The sequence below is a fragment of the Balaenoptera borealis genome (genome assembly GCF_965194805.1).
Source record: "Balaenoptera borealis genome assembly, chromosome: 19".
Taxonomy (NCBI): domain Eukaryota; kingdom Metazoa; phylum Chordata; class Mammalia; order Artiodactyla; family Balaenopteridae; genus Balaenoptera; species Balaenoptera borealis.
In genome coordinates this window covers 66,551,791-66,571,732 of record NC_138878.1, presented here as the reverse complement: position 1 = coordinate 66,571,732, position 19,942 = coordinate 66,551,791, and the positions used below count along the sequence as shown (strand labels likewise).

General features: G+C 41.1%; 1 protein-coding gene across 2 annotated transcripts; it reads left to right on the top strand.

The window, feature by feature from the left end:
- Nucleotides 1-2,612: 2,612 nt before the first annotated feature.
- LOC309616910 (ret finger protein-like 4A) lies at nucleotides 2,613-14,806 on the top strand. Of its 2 annotated transcripts, XM_082368300.1 has the most exons (3): nucleotides 2,613-5,867; nucleotides 9,564-9,854; nucleotides 12,161-14,806. In XM_082368300.1, the coding sequence occupies exons 2-3, from the start codon at nucleotides 9,569-9,571 to the stop codon at nucleotides 12,739-12,741; spliced, it is 867 nt and encodes a 288-aa protein (XP_082224426.1). In that variant the 5' UTR covers nucleotides 2,613-5,867; nucleotides 9,564-9,568; the 3' UTR covers nucleotides 12,742-14,806. The 2 variants fall into 2 exon arrangements, with proteins under 2 accessions (XP_082224426.1, XP_082224425.1); XM_082368299.1 differs by having other exon boundaries at nucleotides 2,613-9,854.
- Nucleotides 14,807-19,942: the final 5,136 nt, after the last annotated feature.

Genomic DNA, 19,942 nt, shown 5'->3' with positions numbered 1-19,942 from the left:
CTTATCTTGAAAAACCCATGTACCTGAAATGTGGACTTGTCTGGTGCCCTCAGTGCATCAGTTTGCTGCAAAAGGAAACTGATGGGAAGATTTATGTGTCCTTTCTTCTCTATAGTCTAAGAGAAAAATTGCATCAGGCCCATTTGCCAGCTGATGGAGTTTGTTTCAAATATTCAATTATCAATTGAAATATCTAAATATAAATTGATTAATTCAATGTCAAATTTAAAGAATTCTAGTATGTCTCTATATTTCTTAATCAATGCTTCTTCCTAACCCCTGTCTGTATGTCCAGGAATGCTTCTTTCCAGCATTAATTGCCCAGAACACAGGGAGAGGCTGGTGGTCCAATGAGAGACTCAAGGAGAGAGATCCATGTGTGTCTTAGAGACCTGAGGGTTCTGAGGAGGGAAACACTGCCTTCAAATGGGGTATTTTCCAGATTAAACGGACCCGAGGCCATAAATTGAAAGGATTATGGAACTTAAACTCAAGGGAAAGGCCAGCCTCCAGATCATATGCTGATGATGAGTGTGAACAAACTTTGGAACAGTTTGGAAAAGTGAGATCGTGAAGGAAAATGCCCAACGAGAAACATAGTGAAGGGGGCCCCTGGTGCACCTTGAGTGTCCCCTCCCCCCAATTATGACTTTCACTCTAAACTTGGATTCTCCCACAGGGAACACAGAAAACTTTCCTGACCTCTGCTCAGCTGCTCATGTAGATTTCAGTAATTACCAGGAGTTGTCACTAATCCCCAGACGTGGATGAGGGTGAGGAGCCCTGGGGATAAGATTTACTCCTCATTGGAGACGCCCCAGACTCTCCATGCAGACAGTGTCACCTCCACTACAGATGACATGATAATGGCACCTCTGTGGGGAGATCGGGTCCAGGCACCCTGTCCCTATAACTATGGCCCATCCTGATTGACCCTTCCCTGCACAGAGTTCTGGAGCCAGGTCCAGGCAGATGAGTGCTTCCTTGTGTTCAATCTCAGGGCAGAAAACAGGAGAGAAGGGCTCTCCAACAGGAGAGGAACTCAGAGCTGTGCTGTCAGCACAATTGGGCAGGGCAGGTGCTCACCCTGCCTTGTCCTGAGCTGCCCCATTCATGCCCTGGCTGGGCAGGTAGAAGTTGAAAATATGTTTCAGAGTGGTACCAGAATCATGAGGTTCCCTGAAAGTCCTTGTGCCCTGGAGCCCCCAGTGATGAGGAAAAGAGGGATGGGGTCACTTTGGAATTTGTGCCAAGCCATTCAAAGCCACTGAGATCCTCAACCATGTATAAAAGCGTCCACTGATTTTCTCAGACCTAACAGACTAGCTTTACGTGTGAATATAAAAGGACACGTGGATGTGCAGAGTTTGGGTTGGGACTTAAAAGTCCTGAAACATGAATTAAGATCCAGTGACAGACATATACCATACACATAGAAACAGAAATACACAGAGAGAAATACACTGCCCTAAAATGACATACATTTTTATTTTCTGATAATCTACTTCAGTAGATTTCAGTTCTAATTTCTGTCCAGATCTTCTGTGTCATTCTTCTGTGTGTTTGCTGTGTTTGTATATGAAAGTGTTCCTACTATTTTTATCTCTTTATGGAAAATGCTCCTCTATCCTTCCTTAACCTTAGTCAACAGGGGGAAGAAAAAATAATGTGTAGTAAGTTGAAACACAGTTAATTTTTCAGGTCTGCGAAATCCTGTTACTCTTGACAAAGTTAAAAATGCATGATTTTTTAAAATTGGAGTTAGGAATTAAAACAATACTCTCTGTGGTATACACTTTTGCATTTTATACTTGGAAATACAGTGGAATGTACCTTGCACCGTGCTATGATCTAAAGGTCCCTCTGGCATTCATATATTGAAATCATAACTCCTAAAGATGATGGTAAAGGAGGTGAGGGTTCAGTCTTCTATTCAGTGAAGATGGTTTCAACACCTTAGTCTCTCAAGGCTGTGCCCTTGAAAACAGCTCCAGCAATGGGAAATGTGGGTAGAATGTATCTTCCAAGGATGGGGGACTGGGTGAGGAGCCTCTGATTGCCCAGGTCAAGATCTTGTGTCAACCAGTGGTCACATCCTCTCCATGACCTCTGCCAACAGCAGGGACTAGGCGCTGGCCACGAACCAGGAAGAAGGCTCTCACCAAATGTGGGCCATGCTGCAGCCTTGAACTTGGACTTGCAACCTCCAGAAATGTGAGCTATAAGTTTCCGTTGTTTATAAGCCTCCCAGTGGGCGATATTTTGTTATAGCAGCCTAAACACTAAGGACAATATTGAAAAGAACTCCAGGTGGTACTGATGGCTAAGACCAAGACACCAGCAGAGGAAAGTTTCAGTGATTCTACACTGGAAGCAAAGGACTTGCATCCTCCCCAACTTTCCCTGTGTCCCTCTATCCAGGGCCTTGTTTCCAACCCCTTTGTCCATTGCTCTAGGCACATGATGAGCTCTCTTAGCGGGACTTTCTCATCCTCTCTTTTTTTTTAATTCAATTTTTAAAATTAATTTTTATTGGAGTATAGTCACTCTACAGTGTTGTGTTAGTTTCTGCTGTACAGCAAAGTAATTCAGTTATACGTATACATATATCCAATCTTTTTTAGATTCCCTTCCCATTTAGGTCACCACAGAGCACTGAGTAGAGTTCCCTGTGCTACACAGTAGGTTCTCGTTAGTTATCTATTTTATACATAGTAGTGTATATATGTCAATCCCCACCTCCCAGTTCATCCCAACTCCCCTTCCCCCCTTGGTAACCATAAGTTTGTTTCCTACATCTGTGTCTCTATTTCTGCTTTGCAAACAAGTTCATTTGTACCATTTTTCTAGATTCCACATATAAGCGATATTATACAGTATTTGTCTTTCTCTCTCTGACTTACTTCACTCTGTATGACAATCTCTAGGTCTCACGACCTCTCTTGAAAGGTCTACACACCAGCCCTGACTTCTGTGCTCACCCGTGAGGAGGTACACACCCTGCTGCTTCTGCTGCACCGTGTGGAACACAGTTATAAAATCCCAGCAGGTATGAGGAAGATAGGGGAGCAACTATCTTCCTTAAATTTTGTTGGTTCTCATCCACAAGCGCATCCAGGTGATGGTAATCCACAGCGAGTGTAGGCAGTCACTACATGAACGATCTACTCCAGTGCCCGGGCCCCCAGGCAAAGGGTGGTCTAAGTGCATTGGTCGCCATTGCTGTGAGCTTAGGTCCAGTTACGGTCTCCGGACCTCAGCACTGCAGCATATGCTTCCCTCACTGGCTGACCTTTACAACAGGAAATCATTCCTAATTCAAAGGCACATGTTAACTCTGTATTAAGTTTGTGATGGGGCTTTAAGAAAGGTCCACAGTTAATGTGCATTATGTGAGCACAGCTGCATATGTAACGCACTAAAATCAAGATTCCAGACCAGAGCCTACCAGATTCCCAGGCCAGTCTCCCTGGATGCACCAAGTCCGCCTTGTTCTCTCTCTCTTCTCTGTGCCTCTTCTAATAGGTAATAGAATCAGTGGTGGCCCTGCTGGGATGAGTACAATGTATGTTTTGGCACATAATCCAATCCACAATGTCTCTTGTGATATTAGAATTTCCTCCATGCCAACCTGGGCTTGGGATTGTGAAATGTGATCTAGATGTTTTTGTAATCGGCAACCCTTCTTAGATTGTCAGACACAACCCAGCATCTTCCATTGAGCTGAGTCATGAGGGAGTTTTGGTGAATTAATTGGTTCTTGTATCAGAGGGTTCCCTTCTGAGGCTCCTATTGGCTCCACCCTCAAGGTCACTTTAGGACAAGCAGACTGTCCCCTGACCTGATAGTCAAGATAGCTGGAGGTGGTGGCATCCAGAAAACCTTTCATATTCAAGTTTCACCCTTCCTTTGAGGACTACCCCCATTCAAGTCCTGGGTCCACGTTGCCGCCGACAGCCAATCACGGCTGGTTCCATATCCAACTCCCTGTGATGGAGCCAAAGGTAAATGAAGGGAAGCCAAGGGCACATAATTCAAAGCTGAACCTCTCATCACGCTTTTTCTGAATCTGCTTGATACGTTCACATCACAAGCTCCTCGGGTCATCAGAAATGATGAGATGAGCATTGGCCATGCCACATCCAAGGTCACATCCATGGTGGAGAAAAAGTAAGTCCTTTCGCAAATGGACAGACCACATGGCCCAAATAGCCCTTTTTCATTTTAGTTGGTTTATTACTGCTCTTTCTGCAGACATTAAAACTTTCACACACAAATCTTCCTAAACTTCCCAACTAGGATTAAATTAATGACTCACATGAACACAGATCCTGCTTCATCATAGTTAACTAATTAATTAGTAAACATTTCGACAGAAGACAGGAAGCAATACAAAGTATGTGACAGAATTATTTTTGAAATATTGAACTTATTTTTCCCCTCTGTACTGCCCAATCACCGTTTCCCAAATCAACCACATAGCCATCAATTAGAATTACAAGGATTTTTGCTTTATATTTATGAATCTAAGAAAAAAATGGAGATTGTGTTAGGTACCTTGTGAGCAAATCAAGAACAGACACAGAAGTCCGTCCTCCTGTCTGCAAAAATGAACCTTCAGGCTTGGGCACGGGAAAGGGAGAACGGTGATGGGGCAGCAACTGAGAACCCGGAGGGGATGGGACAGCACTCGATGGGAAACACTGGATAGCGAGAGTGTCTCTGCTTTGGACGTGAAATGATGAGAGGATCCAGAAAATTCCATCAAATGACTAATGTGGAAATGAAATGAAAGCCATGGTAATGTAATCACCTCAATCTAATCTAAACCCTTCCACCCTGACACCCATCCCACAGTCTCCCAATTTTACATTCTACCGCTTAAACCGTCATCACTAATGAGTCACCCAAAATCTCAGGGAACAGTTTTTGAAATTTTTTTTTTTTTTTGGCCGAGCCACGCAGCATGCAGAATCTTAGTTCCCCGACCAGGGATCGAACCCATGCCCCCTCCAGTGGAAGCACAGAGTCCTAACCACTGGACCGCCGGTGAAGTCCCTTGAATATTTTTTAAAAGAAATTTATCTCAGTTCATATATATTGTGAAGTAACAAAAACAGTAATATTACATAGTAGCTTGCAACTGTTCTTATTTATTTTGTAACTAACATAGCCAGCCATGAAGGTCCTATTCTAATTGTCAGGGAACAGTTTTGAGGTTTGTTTACCAAACTTCTAAGCAAGCATCTTCACACTAATGGAGAAAACACTCTTTTGAAGAAATGACTGTGGTCTAGGGAGTTCGATTTTAGGGACGATTCCTAAGTAGTTTAATTAATTATCTTAATCAAAATGGGAGATTTTACTTCAAAGATCAAGGAGGGGATATATGTATGCGTAAAGCTGATTCACTTTGCAGTACAGCAGAAGCTAACACACCATTGTAAAGCAACTCTACTCCAATAAAAATTTAAAAAAAATAAAAATAAAAAAATAAATTAAAACTAGTCCATTTGTTTTAGGATTAATCATGATGGCAATGTTCTATTAATTTCAACCCTAATTCCAATTCTTATCATCAACAGACAGAATACTCGAGATCTAAACTAGATGATAATATGGCAAAATTAGTTTAAAAATAACACTTTCAAGATACAATTATCTCTTGTGTGTGTGTTAATCTCTTTATGACTGGAGGGGAAAAAATCTCACTAATGCCAGAATTAAATCACAACCTGATTGGATTAATGAAGAGAGGCAGGATGGGAGTGAGATGGGAGGGGCCGCCTCTAGAAAAAGCCCCTTTCGGTGGATCTCACTCCAGAACTGAGCTGTCAGGGGAAGCAGCTGGACCTAGTTGAGCAGAGGTGAGCCTGTCTTATGGGATTTTGTTTTTACTTCTCAATTTTCTACAAAAGGCAAATATAAGAAAGCAAGGTATCAGGAATGGAGTGATTTATTAATTCAGCAAGTGTTATCTGAGGCCAACTCAACCCAAGCACAGCATGTGCACCTGGAGACACAAGGACCTCTGATGGGAGAATAGGCAGAACTTAGATGGTCAATACTCGGGTTGGAGAAATAATAACATCTTCGTTATCCTGAGTCTAATCAGGGTTTGGCAGACTCTGTGAGAGATGAAAGAAGTTTCAGCCACAGACTTATTCCACCTCTCAAGTTCTGCTGTGAGTTTTTGCCACATGCAGGTTGGACAGGTGGGGAGTTGGAGGGTGTGTGGGTCTAGACCAGCGCTGTCCAGGAGAAATACAAGGTGACCCACAAATGTGATTATAAATTCATTTCCTAGTATCCACATAAACAAAGGAGAATCAAACTAATCAATTTTAAAAGGCAAAATGTAATCATTGCAACATCAGCTTTCTTATTTTAAAAGACAAACTAGTCTTTATTTACTTGCATTGATACTAACATCCTCATTACAGTTATTTTTTATTGAAGAATAGTTGATTTTCAATATTGTGTTACTTTGAGGTACAGCATAGTAATTCAGTATTTTTGCAGATTATTCTCCATTATAGGTTATTACAAGATAATGGGTGTATATCCCTGTGCTATACAATATATCCTTGTTGTTTTATAAATTTTACATATAGTAATTTCTATCTGTTAATCGCATAGCACTGCCCTCCACTGTGCCCTCTGCCCTTTGGTTACCACACAATTGTTTTCTATATCTGCAAGCCTGTTTCTATTTTGCATAAACATTCATTTGTATTATTTTTTACATTCCACATATAAGTGCTATACAGTATATGTCTTTCTCTGTCTGACGTATTTCACTATGCATAATAATCTCTAGGTCCATTGACATTAATGCAAATGGCAGTATTTTTCTCTTTTTTATTGAGTGGATTCCATTATATTAGATATATTCACATCTTCTTAATCCAGTCATCTGTTGATGGGCACTTAGGTTGCACCCATGTCTTGGCTATTTTAAATAATGCTTCTATTAACATTGGTGTGCATGTATCTTTTCAAATTAGAGTTTTCATTTTTTCTGGATATATATCCAGGAGTGGGTTTGCTGCATCATATGGTAGCTCTATTTTTAGTTTTTTAAGGAACCTCCATACTGTTCTCCACAGTGGCTGCACCAATTTACATTCCCACTAACAGTGTACAAGTATTGTCTTTTCTCCACATCCTCTCCAACATTTGTTATTTGTAGACTTTTTGGTTATGGCCATTCTGACTGGTATAAGGTGATATCTTGTTGCAGTTTTGATTTTCATTTCTCTGATTAGCTATGTTGAGCATCTTTTCATGTTCTGGATGTCCATCTGTATATCTTCTTTGGAAAGTATCTATTCAGATCATCTGCCCATTTTTGATTGGGTTTTTTTGGATTTTGATATTGTGTTATATAACCTGTTGTATATTTTGGATATTAACCCCTTGTCAGTTGCATCATTTACAAACATTTTCTCCCATTCCTTATGTTGTCTTTTTATTTTGTTGATTGTTTCCTTTGCTGTACAAAAGCTTTTAAGTTTAATTAGGTCCCATTTCTTTATTTTTGCTTTTATTTCTTTTGCCTTGGGAAACTGATCCAAGAAAATGTTGCTACAATTTATGTCAAAGAATATTTTGCCTATGTTCAATTCTAGGAGTTTTATGGTTTCAGGTCTTATATTCAAGTCTTTAAAGCGTTTTGAGTTTATTTTTGTGTATGGTGTGAGGGAATGTTCTAATCTCATTGTTTTATGTGCAGCTGTCTAGTTTTCCCAGCACCACTTGTTGAAGAGACTGTCTTTTCTCTATTGTATATTCCTTCCTCCTTTGTAGTAGATTAACTGGCCAGGGGTGTGTAGGTCTTTTTCTGGGCTCTCTATTTTGCTCCATTGATCTCTGTATCTGTTTTTGTGCCAGTACCATGGTGCTTTGATTACTGTAGCTTTGTAGTATAGTCTGAAGTCTGGGAGGGTTATGCCCCCAACTTTATCTTTTTTCTCAAGATTGCTTTTGCAACTTCAGGTCTTTTATGGTTCCATAAAATTTTAGAATTATATGTTCTAGTTCTGTGAAAAGTATCAAGGGTATTTTATAAAGATTTCATTAAATCTGTAGGTTGCATTTAGTAATATGGCCATTTTAATAATATTAATTCTTGCAGTACAAGAGCTTTGGATATCTTGCCATTCCTTTGAATCACCTTCAATTTCCTTCATCAGTGTTTTATAGGTTTCAGAGTATAGGTCTGTCACCTCCTTGGTTAAGATTATTTCCAGGTATTTCGTTTTGTTTTGCTGTTAATAACTCTTTTCTTCTTTCTTTTTTTTTAATTGAAGTATAGTTGATTTACAATGTTGTGTTAGTTTCAGGTGTGCAGCAAAGTGATTCAGTTATACATACATATATATCTATTTTTTTCAGATTCTTTTCCCTTATAGGTTATTACAGAATATTGAGTATAGTTCCCTGTGCTATGCAGTAGGTCCTTGTTGGTTATCTATTTTATATATAGTAGTGTGTATATGTTAATCCCAAATTCCTAATTTATCCCTCCCCCCTTTCCCCTTTGATAACCATAAGTTTGTTTTCTATGTCTGTGGGTCTATTTCTATTTTGTATATAAGTTCATTTATACTATTTTTCCCCCAAGTATTTTTTTTGATGGATTTTAAATGGGATTGTTTTTTTACTTCTTCTTCCTGATAGTTCATTATTAGTGTATAAGCACACAACAGATTCCTGTATATTAATCTTGTATCCTACAACCTTGCTGAATTCATATTAGTTTCGAGGTGGAGACTTTGTTTCTTTATACAGAGTATCATGTCATCTGCAAATCGTGACAGTTTAACTACTTTCCTGCCAATTTGGATGCCTTTTATTTCTTTTTCCTGTTTAATTGCTATGGCTAGGACTACCAATACTATGATAAATAGAGTGGTAAGAGCAGGCATCCTTGTCTTGTTCCTGAATTTAGAGGAAAGGCTTTCAGCTTTTCACCACTGAGTATTATGTTGGGTGTAGATTGGTTGTAAATGAGCTTTATTATGTGAGATATGTTCCCTCTATAGCTTCTTGATAGGGGTTTTTATCAGGAATGGATGTTGAATTTTGTGAAATGCTTTTTCTTCATCTATTGAGATGATCATGTGATTTTTATCTTCCTTATAATCAACTTTTGAAAGTTCTCAAGGAGATCATTTATGTTGTCTTTTTCTAATCATGTCTTCCAAACTGAGTGTGCATCTGACACTTACAACACCTTTCAATACGGATGAGCCCCACCTCCGGTGCTCTGTAGCCATACATGGCTGGTGGACACCATATCTGACAGCTCAGGTGTAGTATAAACCCTCTCACCACCTAAATTATACCCCAAGGATGAATCATGTCCTTCATTCCAAACAGCATTTCAAAAATCAGAACTCTGGGGCTATGAGTCATTTATATTTGTACTTATGTTATGTCTTCATTACATAGTAATAATGATTTCAAATTGCTATGCAAGTAAAGACAAAAGTGACCCAGGGAATAGTATCGATTCAACTCATGGAAATTACAATCTCTTGCACATTTTTCCCATAGAGGACCCATGGCTGAACACTTTAAGGAAGCAAGTAAATGTATGGTTTGCCTGAATTATCTCGAAAACCCCATGTACCTGAAATGTGGATATGTCTGCTGCTTCCAGTGCCTCGATTCACTGCAGAAGGAGGCTGATGGGGAAGGTTTATTGTGCCCCAACTGCTCTGTGGTCTCACAGAAGAATGACCTCAGGCGCGCTCTCAAGCTCGGAGCTCTGGTTTCAAAGGTTAAGGAGTTAGAGCCCCAACTGAGAGCTGTTCTCCAGATGAACCCAAGGATGCGGAAGTTCCAAGGTAAGACATCTATACAAACTGCCCTCAACCCATAAAGGGCCCAGGAAAAAGCACCTTTTCAAAAGCTCTCCACTAAATAAGGGCACTAGCTGAATTCTGGCACCTGAAATTTCTATTCTTTCCAAGAAACCATTGTTCTCGCCTGTAAGTATAGATAAGAACTATCTGTTGACTTTTTAAAAATTTTTATTGGGGTATAGTTGATTTACAATGTTGTGTTAGTTTCAGGTGTACAGCAAAGTGAATCAGTTATACATATACATATATCCACTCTTTTTTAGATTCTTTTCTCATATAGGTCATTACAGAGTATTGAGTAGAGTTCCCTGTGCTATACAGTAGGTCCTTATTAGTTATCTGTTTTATATATAATAGTGTGTATGTGTCAATCCCAATCTCCCAATTTATCCCTCCCCCGCTTCCCCATATCCGTAGATTTTTAAGAAAAGATAATATTTAGGCCATGCCCTAGTCCTGTGCTATCCAATATTAGATACATTGGAATATTTCCAATGGCCACTGGCAGCTCCTGATCACTTGAAATGTGGCGATTGCCACAAGTAGAAATCAGATGTGGATATATTGGAGGATATGGAATGTATTATTAAAATCAATTATACCTGATTGTTATTTTTAAACACATAAGAAAATTTAAAATCCACACGGGGCTCTCGTTGCGTTTCTTTGGATGGCACTGCGACACAATCTGGTTTTTCAACTTTGAGGATGTATAAATTCCCTGACCATCCAGTTTAAATGCGGGTTCTTCTTCTTGAGCTCTGGGCCGACCTGTGAATCTGGATTTCTGACTTGAGCTCCAGTGGTGCTGGTAGTGAAGGTTCATGGCCCACACTTTGAGTAACAGGCCCCTGCATCTAGTGAATCTGAACCCTTCAGGCAGCGAGGCCCAGAGATATGCACTGTTTAAAAGCCCCAGGTGATTCTATGTGCGGTGAGTGTGGACAAGGAATACTTAGAGCACAAGCCCCCCAGGGAAAAGGATGGTGAAAGTGCACGTGGTCGTGACTGTAGGTTTCAGTCCTGTTGCCGAGTCTGGACCTGAGCACTGCAGCATGCGCTTCACTCCCTGACCTGGACCTAAGATGCCTGATTCAGGCTCAGAATTCTGAGCAAAGGGGAATTATCACAGCTTAGCTGCGTGTCTAATTCGGAATGCTAGGACAGACCTCCCAGGCTCATTGGAGAGTGCCACAGTCTCATTCTGTCACCCATTCCCTGCCTCCTACGATGGGTCCTTGGGTGTGAATGGGGTGTGATGATTGCGCGATGATACACCTTCCAGCCAGCAGTGTCATTGGGAAAGTAACCACTTGTTTTACTTCTTGAGTGAGTTTCCATTTTGCTCCATGCAAACCTGTATTTATGATGGTGAAACCTGTCACAGAAACTTGACAAGCCTTCAATGGTCAAGAAGTCTGAGCACCTCCCAAAGAACCATGTTATAAAGGAGCCAAGTGAAGCCATTGGCCTTTGGTCCAGAGGGTTTATTTCTGAGGTTCCTGTGGCTCTATGCACATGGTCACATTCGGACAGGCAGGTCTATGCACCCATCCTCATCACAGGGTTAATTGGAGATGTTGCCAAAACACATAGTACTTCTCCAGTTTACCTGGCCCGTGAGCACTGCCCCATCCAGTTCTGGGTCTAAGTTGCTACAAGATCCCAGTACATCCTTACCCATGTCTATGGGAATCCCTTCCTCTATCTTGACTTCCAGAGTTAACCCATCTCATCCAAAGACCCCTAGCATGTTTTCTTTATATTTTTCTATAGCTCCAGAGAATGAAAAAGGACTGGAATGCAATTGCCTATTCGACAACTCTAAACAAAGAAAGTAGATGCAAAAAGAAGAAAAAAGAAAAAAAACCTTACTATTTCAAAATTATTCTGCAATATGTAAAATCACCATCATTCAAATGTACATTTGATGTCTATATTTTGACAGAGTCTGTGTCAACTGGAAATTTTTGAGAAAAATCAACACCCATGGACTCTGTTTTTCATGTATATCATGTACTGAAGAGAAGAAATAATATTTTAATCAAATAATCCAATTAATGTAAAGAAAACACCAGTATGAATCAGAAAGACTAGTTCCATTTTAATCATTCATTCTATACATGGAATTGGATCTAATCCAGGTCAGGGAATCTTCCCCAGGAACTTTCTGCTTAGGAAAGAAGTGTAGAGTTAAAGAAGTGAAAGTGAATGAGACATTTGGGACTTTTCAGAAACCATGGATTGTAGTGTCCAGTGTATGTACTTGCTTATTTTTCTTTCCACAGTGGATGTGACCTTGGATGTTGACACAGCCAACAAGTACCTCATCATTTCTGAGGACCTGAAAACTGTCCGTTGTGGGTTTTTCAAGCAGAAGAAGAGGTCCCGACCTGAGAGATTCAGCCGTACAACTTGTGTCCTGGGATTCCCTCTGTTCACCTCTGGCCGCCATTACTGGGAGGTGGACTTGGGGTCCAGCCAAGAATGGGATGTGGGCGTTTGCAAAGAATCTGTGCGTCGACGAGGGAAGACTCAACTGGCTCCAGATCTTGGCTTCTGGACTGTGTGTTTGAGAAATGGAGATGCCTTCTCCGCCCACACTGTGCCTTCCACTGTTCTCAAGGTGAGCCCCAGGTTACATCGAGTGGGGATCTTCCTGGATATGAATATTGGGATTGTTTCCTTTTATCACGTTGCTGATGGATCCCATATTTTTACATTCACTAAAGTTTCCGCTCGGGAACCACTGCGTCCATTTTTTTCTCCTGCATATCCGACTGAGGATGATCAAAGCTTCCTGAGAATCTGTCCTTTGATGAGTCTAGGCACTGATGGCTCCCTGTGGAATCCAGGGCAAAACAAATGAAACTCTGACTACGGAAACATGGATGGAAAATTCTTGTGTACACATAGCTGTGGATGGGAATGTTCCTGTTTGCTACACATGTGGTACAAAAGTGTAGCAGAAAATTATGGAACAATTCATGAATCATTCACACAAATTGTATTAGGGAAAATTACGTTTCCAGAATTAGTGTTATGGTTTCAGGACTTGTTTATTTCTGTTCCAATTATTATGTTCTTTCAGATCAATTTCCAAATGTTTTCTTTTAATTTTCTGTAAGCTGAACTCAGTGCATGATGGAGATTATAAACTAAATAAAGTTCATTTGTGACTCTACAAATGCATTTTTCTACATATTATGGAAATAAGACATGTTTCAACAGTAAAAAAAAAAAAAAAGTGTGCACGTATTCAGTTTCACTCAACAACTGAAAAACACACATTCATTTCAAGTGCACCTTGAACTCTACGGGCCATATTCCATTTCTGTTGGACATTGCCGGTCATGCTCCGACCCTTCTACCCCCAGCTGGACCCATCTGGCTGTGGCAGGAGGCCTGGCAGAACCTGAGAAGTTGATTTAGTCAACGGGGGACATTTACCATCTTATGCAACACGTGAAGCCATGACGATAAAGGAAATGAAACCCTGTCATTTCTCCAGCTTTTGTGTAAAAATCTAAGTCAGTTTACTTCTCTCAGGACAGAGTATTCAGTCCATTGCCCCTAAATGCACACACACCACCTGGCGCAGAGATGGCCTCAGGCAACACTTGCTGAATTAATAAACGTCTCCATTCTGCAGACCTTGTCTCTCAAATATGCCTTTTGGAGAAATCTGAGATGTGAAGAAGAAATTCCATCCGAGTGGCCTCACGTCAGGTCCACTGGGTTCTCCTGTGGTCCCCACCTGCTTCCACTGATTGCTCAGCTCTGGAGTGACAGTCCCCTGCAGGGGCTTTTATTGGAGATGGTTCCCATTTCCTCCTTATTCACATTCCACCTCCCCTCCTTTAATCCAGTCAAATTTTGATTAATTTCGGGAATACGTGAGAGTTTATTGAAGATAGGGAGGTGACCACAAACAAAGGAAAACAATTTATCCTGAGAGTCATTTTATTTTTGTTAATAGTGTTGAAGTAACTTTCTAGGTCTTAGATGGAGCTGCTCCTACTTAGCGGTACCAGGTCAGCAAACTGAATCTAATGTAATTCTTGTTTCCCTGTAAGTGCTTCGCTGGATCATAAACAGAATATATCCAGTCAGCCAATCTCTAATAGCCAAGCCACCTCTGGATGCTGTACTTATTTCCTTGCTTCTTTTCGCCCAAACAACCTTTTGTATGTGGCCCCAGCCAATCAAATATTTTCTATTTTTTACTTCCTTGTTTTTTATTCTTTATACTATTAAAGCCTCCTGCTACTTCTGCCCTATTTTGCAATTCTTCGAACAGGGACTGTTTCAAAAATGTTAAAGCTTATAACCTAAAATACTTCCTTTAATCATTTTTAACCATATAGATGAAATATTGTTTTACTCTCATTCTGAGATAGATCTGGACTATTATGACTGTTGATGACATTTGGACAAGGAAGGAAATTTTGACACCTGCTACAAAATAGGTGAACCTTGAAGATATTATGCTAAGTGAAATGGAGCCCATCTAAAAAGAAAAATACATTATGATTCCATTTATAAGACACTTAAGGAGTCCAATTTATAAAGACAAAGAGTGGTGGTTGCCAGGGCCTGGGAATTGGTGCTAAAACAGTTATTGTTTAATGGGTACAGAGTTTCAGTTTTGCAAACAAAAAGAATTCTGGAGGTAGAGTATAGTGATGATTACACCACAACATGAATGTAGTTAATACCATTGGATTGTACACTTAAGATGGTTAAGGTGATAAATTTCATGTTTTGTGTATTTTGCTATGATTCTTTAAAAAGAAAAAAAAACTGAATAAAATTAATAGTGGTGTGTGCAACAACATGAAGCATTTCAACCTACGTGTAATTGGAGTCATGGAAGTTGTAGTGAAAGAGAAAAGGACAGAGAAGTACCTGCTGAAAGATTCCCAATTTTGGCCCCCCAAAAAATATCAATCTACTACTCCAAGAAGCTCAAGAAACCCTAAGTACAAAAGCAAGGAAAACCATACGTAGACATTACCATACTCAAACTAATAAAGGCCAAAGGTAAAGAGAAAATCTTAAATGTTGCATGAGAATGATGACATATTTATAAGGTTGCATCTCTAAAACTACCAAAATTGACATTTTGAGCTAGAATACTTTTTGTGATGAGAGCTGGCCAGTGCCTTTTATGTTATTTTGCAAGGTTTCTGGGCTCTACCCTCTTATTTTCTCTTATTCTCCTGTTAACATCTACAGCGTCTGTAGTGATGTCTCTTCTTCATTCCTTCTACTACAGGTAATGTGTTCTCTCTCTCCCCCACCTCTTTCTTACTGCAAATAAAAGTTTATCCATTTCCTTGATCTTGTGGAACCCAACATTGTCTTGATTTCACCTCATATTTCTCAATTTCCTATTTTATTGATTGCCATCATGGTTTTTTGTTTTTTGTTTTTTAATTAATTAATTAAATTTATTTATTTTTGGCTGTGTTGGGTTTTTGCTGCTGCACGTGGGCTTCCTCTAGTTGCATCCAGCGTGGGCTACTCTTCGTTGAGGTGCGCAGGCTTCTCATTGTGGTGGCTTCTCTTGTTGAGGAGCACGGGCTCTAGGCACTCAGGCTTCAGTAGTTGTGGCATGCAAGCTCAGTAGTTGTGGCTCGCGGGCTCTAGAGCACAGGCTCAGTAGTTGTGGCACATGGGCTTTGTTGCTCCGCGGCATGTGGGATCTTCCGGGACCAAGGATCAAACCCGTGTCCCCTGCATTGGCAGGCGGATTCTCAACCACTGCGCCACCAGGAAAGCCCCGCCATCATGGTTTTTATTACTTCTTTACTTCTATATCTTCTGAAGGTGAATTGCTCTTAGTGTACTAACTTAAAGTAGATGCTTCTATAACTGATCATGGTACTTTCATCCTTGCTAATACAAGTATTTAGTGTTCTATATTTACCTCTAACATGTGCATCTACACATTTTGATAAGTTGTGCTTTTATTTTTGTTCAGTTCATGATATTTTCTAATTCTCTTGTAATTTCATCTTTGCTCTCTCTTTTTAGAAGTGTGTTGTTTCACTGTCACACATGTGGAGATTTCCCAGATTTCTTTCTGTTTCTGATATCTAATTTAATTCTGTTGCCATTAGAGAACATGTATAGAGAATGTGTATATTATACCAGTTTTATAATTAATGAGTTTTTCTTCTAGACCTATATATTTTCCTGGTCCAAAATTTACATGTAGCCACATTAACAAAAGTGAAAAGAAACTGTGTCAATTATTTTAACATTATAAACGTTGCCATTTCAAACTATAATCAATTCTGAAAAGTTCTTGACAAGATAGTTTACTATCTCTCTATATTAACACATGTTTGAAATCCAGTGTGTATTTTATAATCAAAGCATCTCTCAGATGAATGCATTTCAAGTGCTCAGTAGCCACATGGGTCTGAAGCTACTGAACCGGACAGCCAAAATCTAGACCCTTTCACCAGCTCAGTGAAAAGTCTTATGAGGAATCATGTCTTTCAACTAATCAGCATTTAAAATATCAGAACCAGGACCAGGAGTATTTCTGTTTGTATCTTCATTACCTAGTGCTGGGGATGGCACACAATAGGTCCACAGTAACTCGATGTGTCTAAATGGGTGGGGACAGATTCTGGGGATGAATAATCATTCAACACATTAAATCATTATCATGAACATTTTCCCCAAGCAGAGACGAAGAGCTGAACACTTTAAAGAAGCAGTAGCTGTCCTATCTGCCTGACTTATCTTTTAAAATCCATGTACCTGAAATGTGGACATGTCTGCTGGCCCCAGTGCATCAATTCACTGCAGAAGGAGCCAATGGGGAGGATTAATTGTGCCCCTTGTGCTGTGTGGTCTCTCAGAAGAATGAAATCAGAACCATTTCCCAGCTGAGAGAACTGGTACCCAAGAACCAATTATCAACTGAAATTTCCAACTATCAATTGATAATTCCAGTGATCAATTTAATGCATTCTAATGTTATCTCTCTATATTTTCTAATAAATGCTTTTTCTTAATCCCTCTCTGCATGTCCAGAAATGGTTCTGTTTGGCAATAATTGCCCAGAACACAGGGAGAGGCTGGTGGTCCAACGAGAGACTCAAGGAGAGAGATCCATGTGTGTCTTAGAACAAATTACAATCTCCTTGCAGAGTCATGTGGACACAACAGAGACCTGAGGATTTTGAGGAGGGAAACACTGGTTTCAAAGGAGGTATTTTCCAGATTAAACAGACCTGAGACCATAAATATCAAGGGTTGTGGAACTTAAGCTCAGGGGAAAGTCTAGCCTTCAGATCATATGCTGATGATCATGGTGAACAGACTTTGGAACAGTTTGGAAAACTGAGACCATGAAGGAAAATGCCCAATGGGAAACATAATGAAGGGGGCCCCTGGTGCACTTTGAGTGTCCCCTCCTCCCCATTTATGACTTTCATTCTGAACTTGAATTCTTCCAAAGCGAACATAGAAAACTTCCTCTGCTCTCTGCTCTCTGCTCATGTAGATCTTCTCAGTAATTACCAGGAGTTGTCACTAATCCCCAGACGTGGATGAGGGTGAGGAGCACTGAGGATAAGATTTGCTCCTCATTGGAGATGCCTCAGACTCTCCATGCAGACAGTGTCACCTCCACTACAGATGACATGATAATGGCACCTCTGTGGGGAGATCAGGTCCAGGCACCCTGTCCCTATAACTATGGCCCATCCTGATTGACACTTCCCTGCACAGAGCTCTGGAGCCTGGTCCAGGCAGATGAGTGCTTCCTTGTGTTCAATCTCAGGGCAGAAAACAGGAGAGAAGGGCTCTCCAACAGGAGAGGAACTCAGAGCTGTGCTGTCAGCACCATTAGGCAGGACAGGTGCTCACCCTGCCTTGTCCTGAGGGGCCCCATTCATGCCCTGGCTGGGCAGGTAGAAAGTGGGAATGTGCTGGGGTGTGTATCTGAGTGGGACCAGAGCCATGAGGTTCACTGCAAATCCCTGTGCCCTGGAGTCCCTGAAAATGATGGAAAGAGGGATGGGGTCACTGTGGAATCTGTGATGAGCCTTTTATGGCCAGAGTCACTGAGCTTCTCAATCATGTAAAAAAGGGTGTACTGATTTTCTAGGACCTAACATATGAGGGTTGGGTGTACAATTTCTTCCAAGATATACTGTCACCATTCTGGGTGTTCTTAAGTTGTGTGTGTAGGTGTTGCTCATATTTTTATCTAATTGAATGGGGAAATGCCTCATTGTCCTTCTTGAACCTGGAGCAAGAGGAGGAAGAAAAAAGAATTTGTAGTGAGATGAAATCCAGTTAATTGTCAAGTCTGCCAAAATGGTGTGAATGTTGGAAAATAACCAATGTATGCCCGTTGTTAAAAATTAGAAATAGGATTAGAATAATGCTGTCTGTGGTAATTCAACACTGCATTTTTATATTTTGAAGTACAGTGGAATGTACCTTGGGCCATGGTGTTGTCTGAATGTTTCTGTCCCCCTGAATTAGTATATTGATATGTAACCCCCAAAGATGACAGTATTAGGATGTGGGGCTTTGGGGAGGTGATTAGGTCATGAGGGTGGAGACCTCATGAACTGTATAAGTGCCCTTATAAAAGAGTCCTCAGAGAGCTCCATAGCCCTTTCCATCATGTAAAGGCACAGCGAGAAGGTGAAAGCCATGAATCAGGAAGGGAACTCTCTCCAGAAGGGGACAATGCTGGTGCCTTGATTTGGACTGCCACCCTCCACAACTGTGAGCAATAAATTTCTGTTGTTTATAACCCACCCAGTGGGTGATATTTCATTATAGCACCTCAGACAGGCTAAGGCCAATATTGCAAAGGACTGCAGGTGGTCGTCACGGATAAGACAGGGAGACAATGTCTGAGAAGAGGTTGAGAGATTCTTTCCTGGAAGCAACGTGCCCCCTCCCAACCCAACTCTCCCTGTGTCCCTCTCTCCAGGGCTGTGTTCCTGACTCCTTTGTCCATTGTCCTGGGCACACGATGAGCTCTCTTAGCAGGTCTTTCTCGTTCTCTTAGGAGGTCTTCACAAACCAGCTCTGATTTCTGTGCTGACTTGGGATGAGGTGAGTTACACACTCCTCTGCTTGTTCAGCATCATATTAATTCCTGCTGCTTCCACTGTATTGTGTGCATTTTTAGTCACAGCAGATATAAAACCCAGAAGTTACGAGGAAGCAACTGGAGCAAGAAGTGCTCAGGCACCAGAGAGAGAAACAACCCCTTAAATTTTGTTTCAGTGAAAGCAGGGCTGTGTCATCAGAAATGTTGTTGGAAAATAGGGCTTCCGAGTCACTCCCTTTGTCTCTTTTGAATGGTTTGCACCTGCTTCTCTTATCACATGGAAACTAACCTGCCCACGCTGGTCCCCCCACACCTGTGGGTGAAGAGAGGCTCGGGGTGGGGGGCGGCAAGCACTGGGGTGTGCGTTCCTGTCACAGCACAAGGGCACCTTCTGTGGGTTTATTTGACTCTGGCTGTGGTGGTGCCCGCATGTGTGACTGTGTGGGGCTGGGGGTCCTGGATTGTGTGGGGGCAGGTGTGTCCTTCTGCAGTTCTGGTTCATGATTGATGGTGTCAGGGAGGCACCCCCTCTGTGGGGTAGGTCTCTGTGTGTCCCAGGAAATGTACAGCCAGGAGGTTTGACCACATCACTCACCCCAGTAAACTCTCAGCCCCATGGGAAGGAGGCCATGGGCCAGGATTGTGGGAGGAGAGGTGCAAGGGGATGAGGGGACCTGCATGCACTTAGGAGTCACTGGGAGGTGTGATGTAGGGAGAAATGAGTGGGGTTTCAGGGGGTTATATGAGGATTTACTGGGCATGAGATTCAAGTCAGATCTTTTGCCAACAAACAATGTTTGGTCGGATTCATTGAGACTAAAGTTTAACAAACTATAGAAATATGGAATTGTACAAGTAATTGTTAGTCAAAGGAGATTTCTGTATAATTAAAATTTCTGATTAGAGGCTTGTATAATACAGGTTTATCAAAGAAACTGCAGGGAAGGGATTGCTCTGTGGTAATGAATCAAGG

Coding starts and splice junctions, on each gene's coding strand:
- LOC309616910 (XM_082368300.1), top strand. CDS start 9,569: ATGGCTGAACACTTTAAGGAAGCAAGTAAATGTATGGTTTGCCTGAAT. Junction 9,855..12,160: donor AAGGATGCGGAAGTTCCAAG/GTAAGACATCTA, acceptor TTCTTTCCACAG/TGGATGTGACCTTGGATGTT.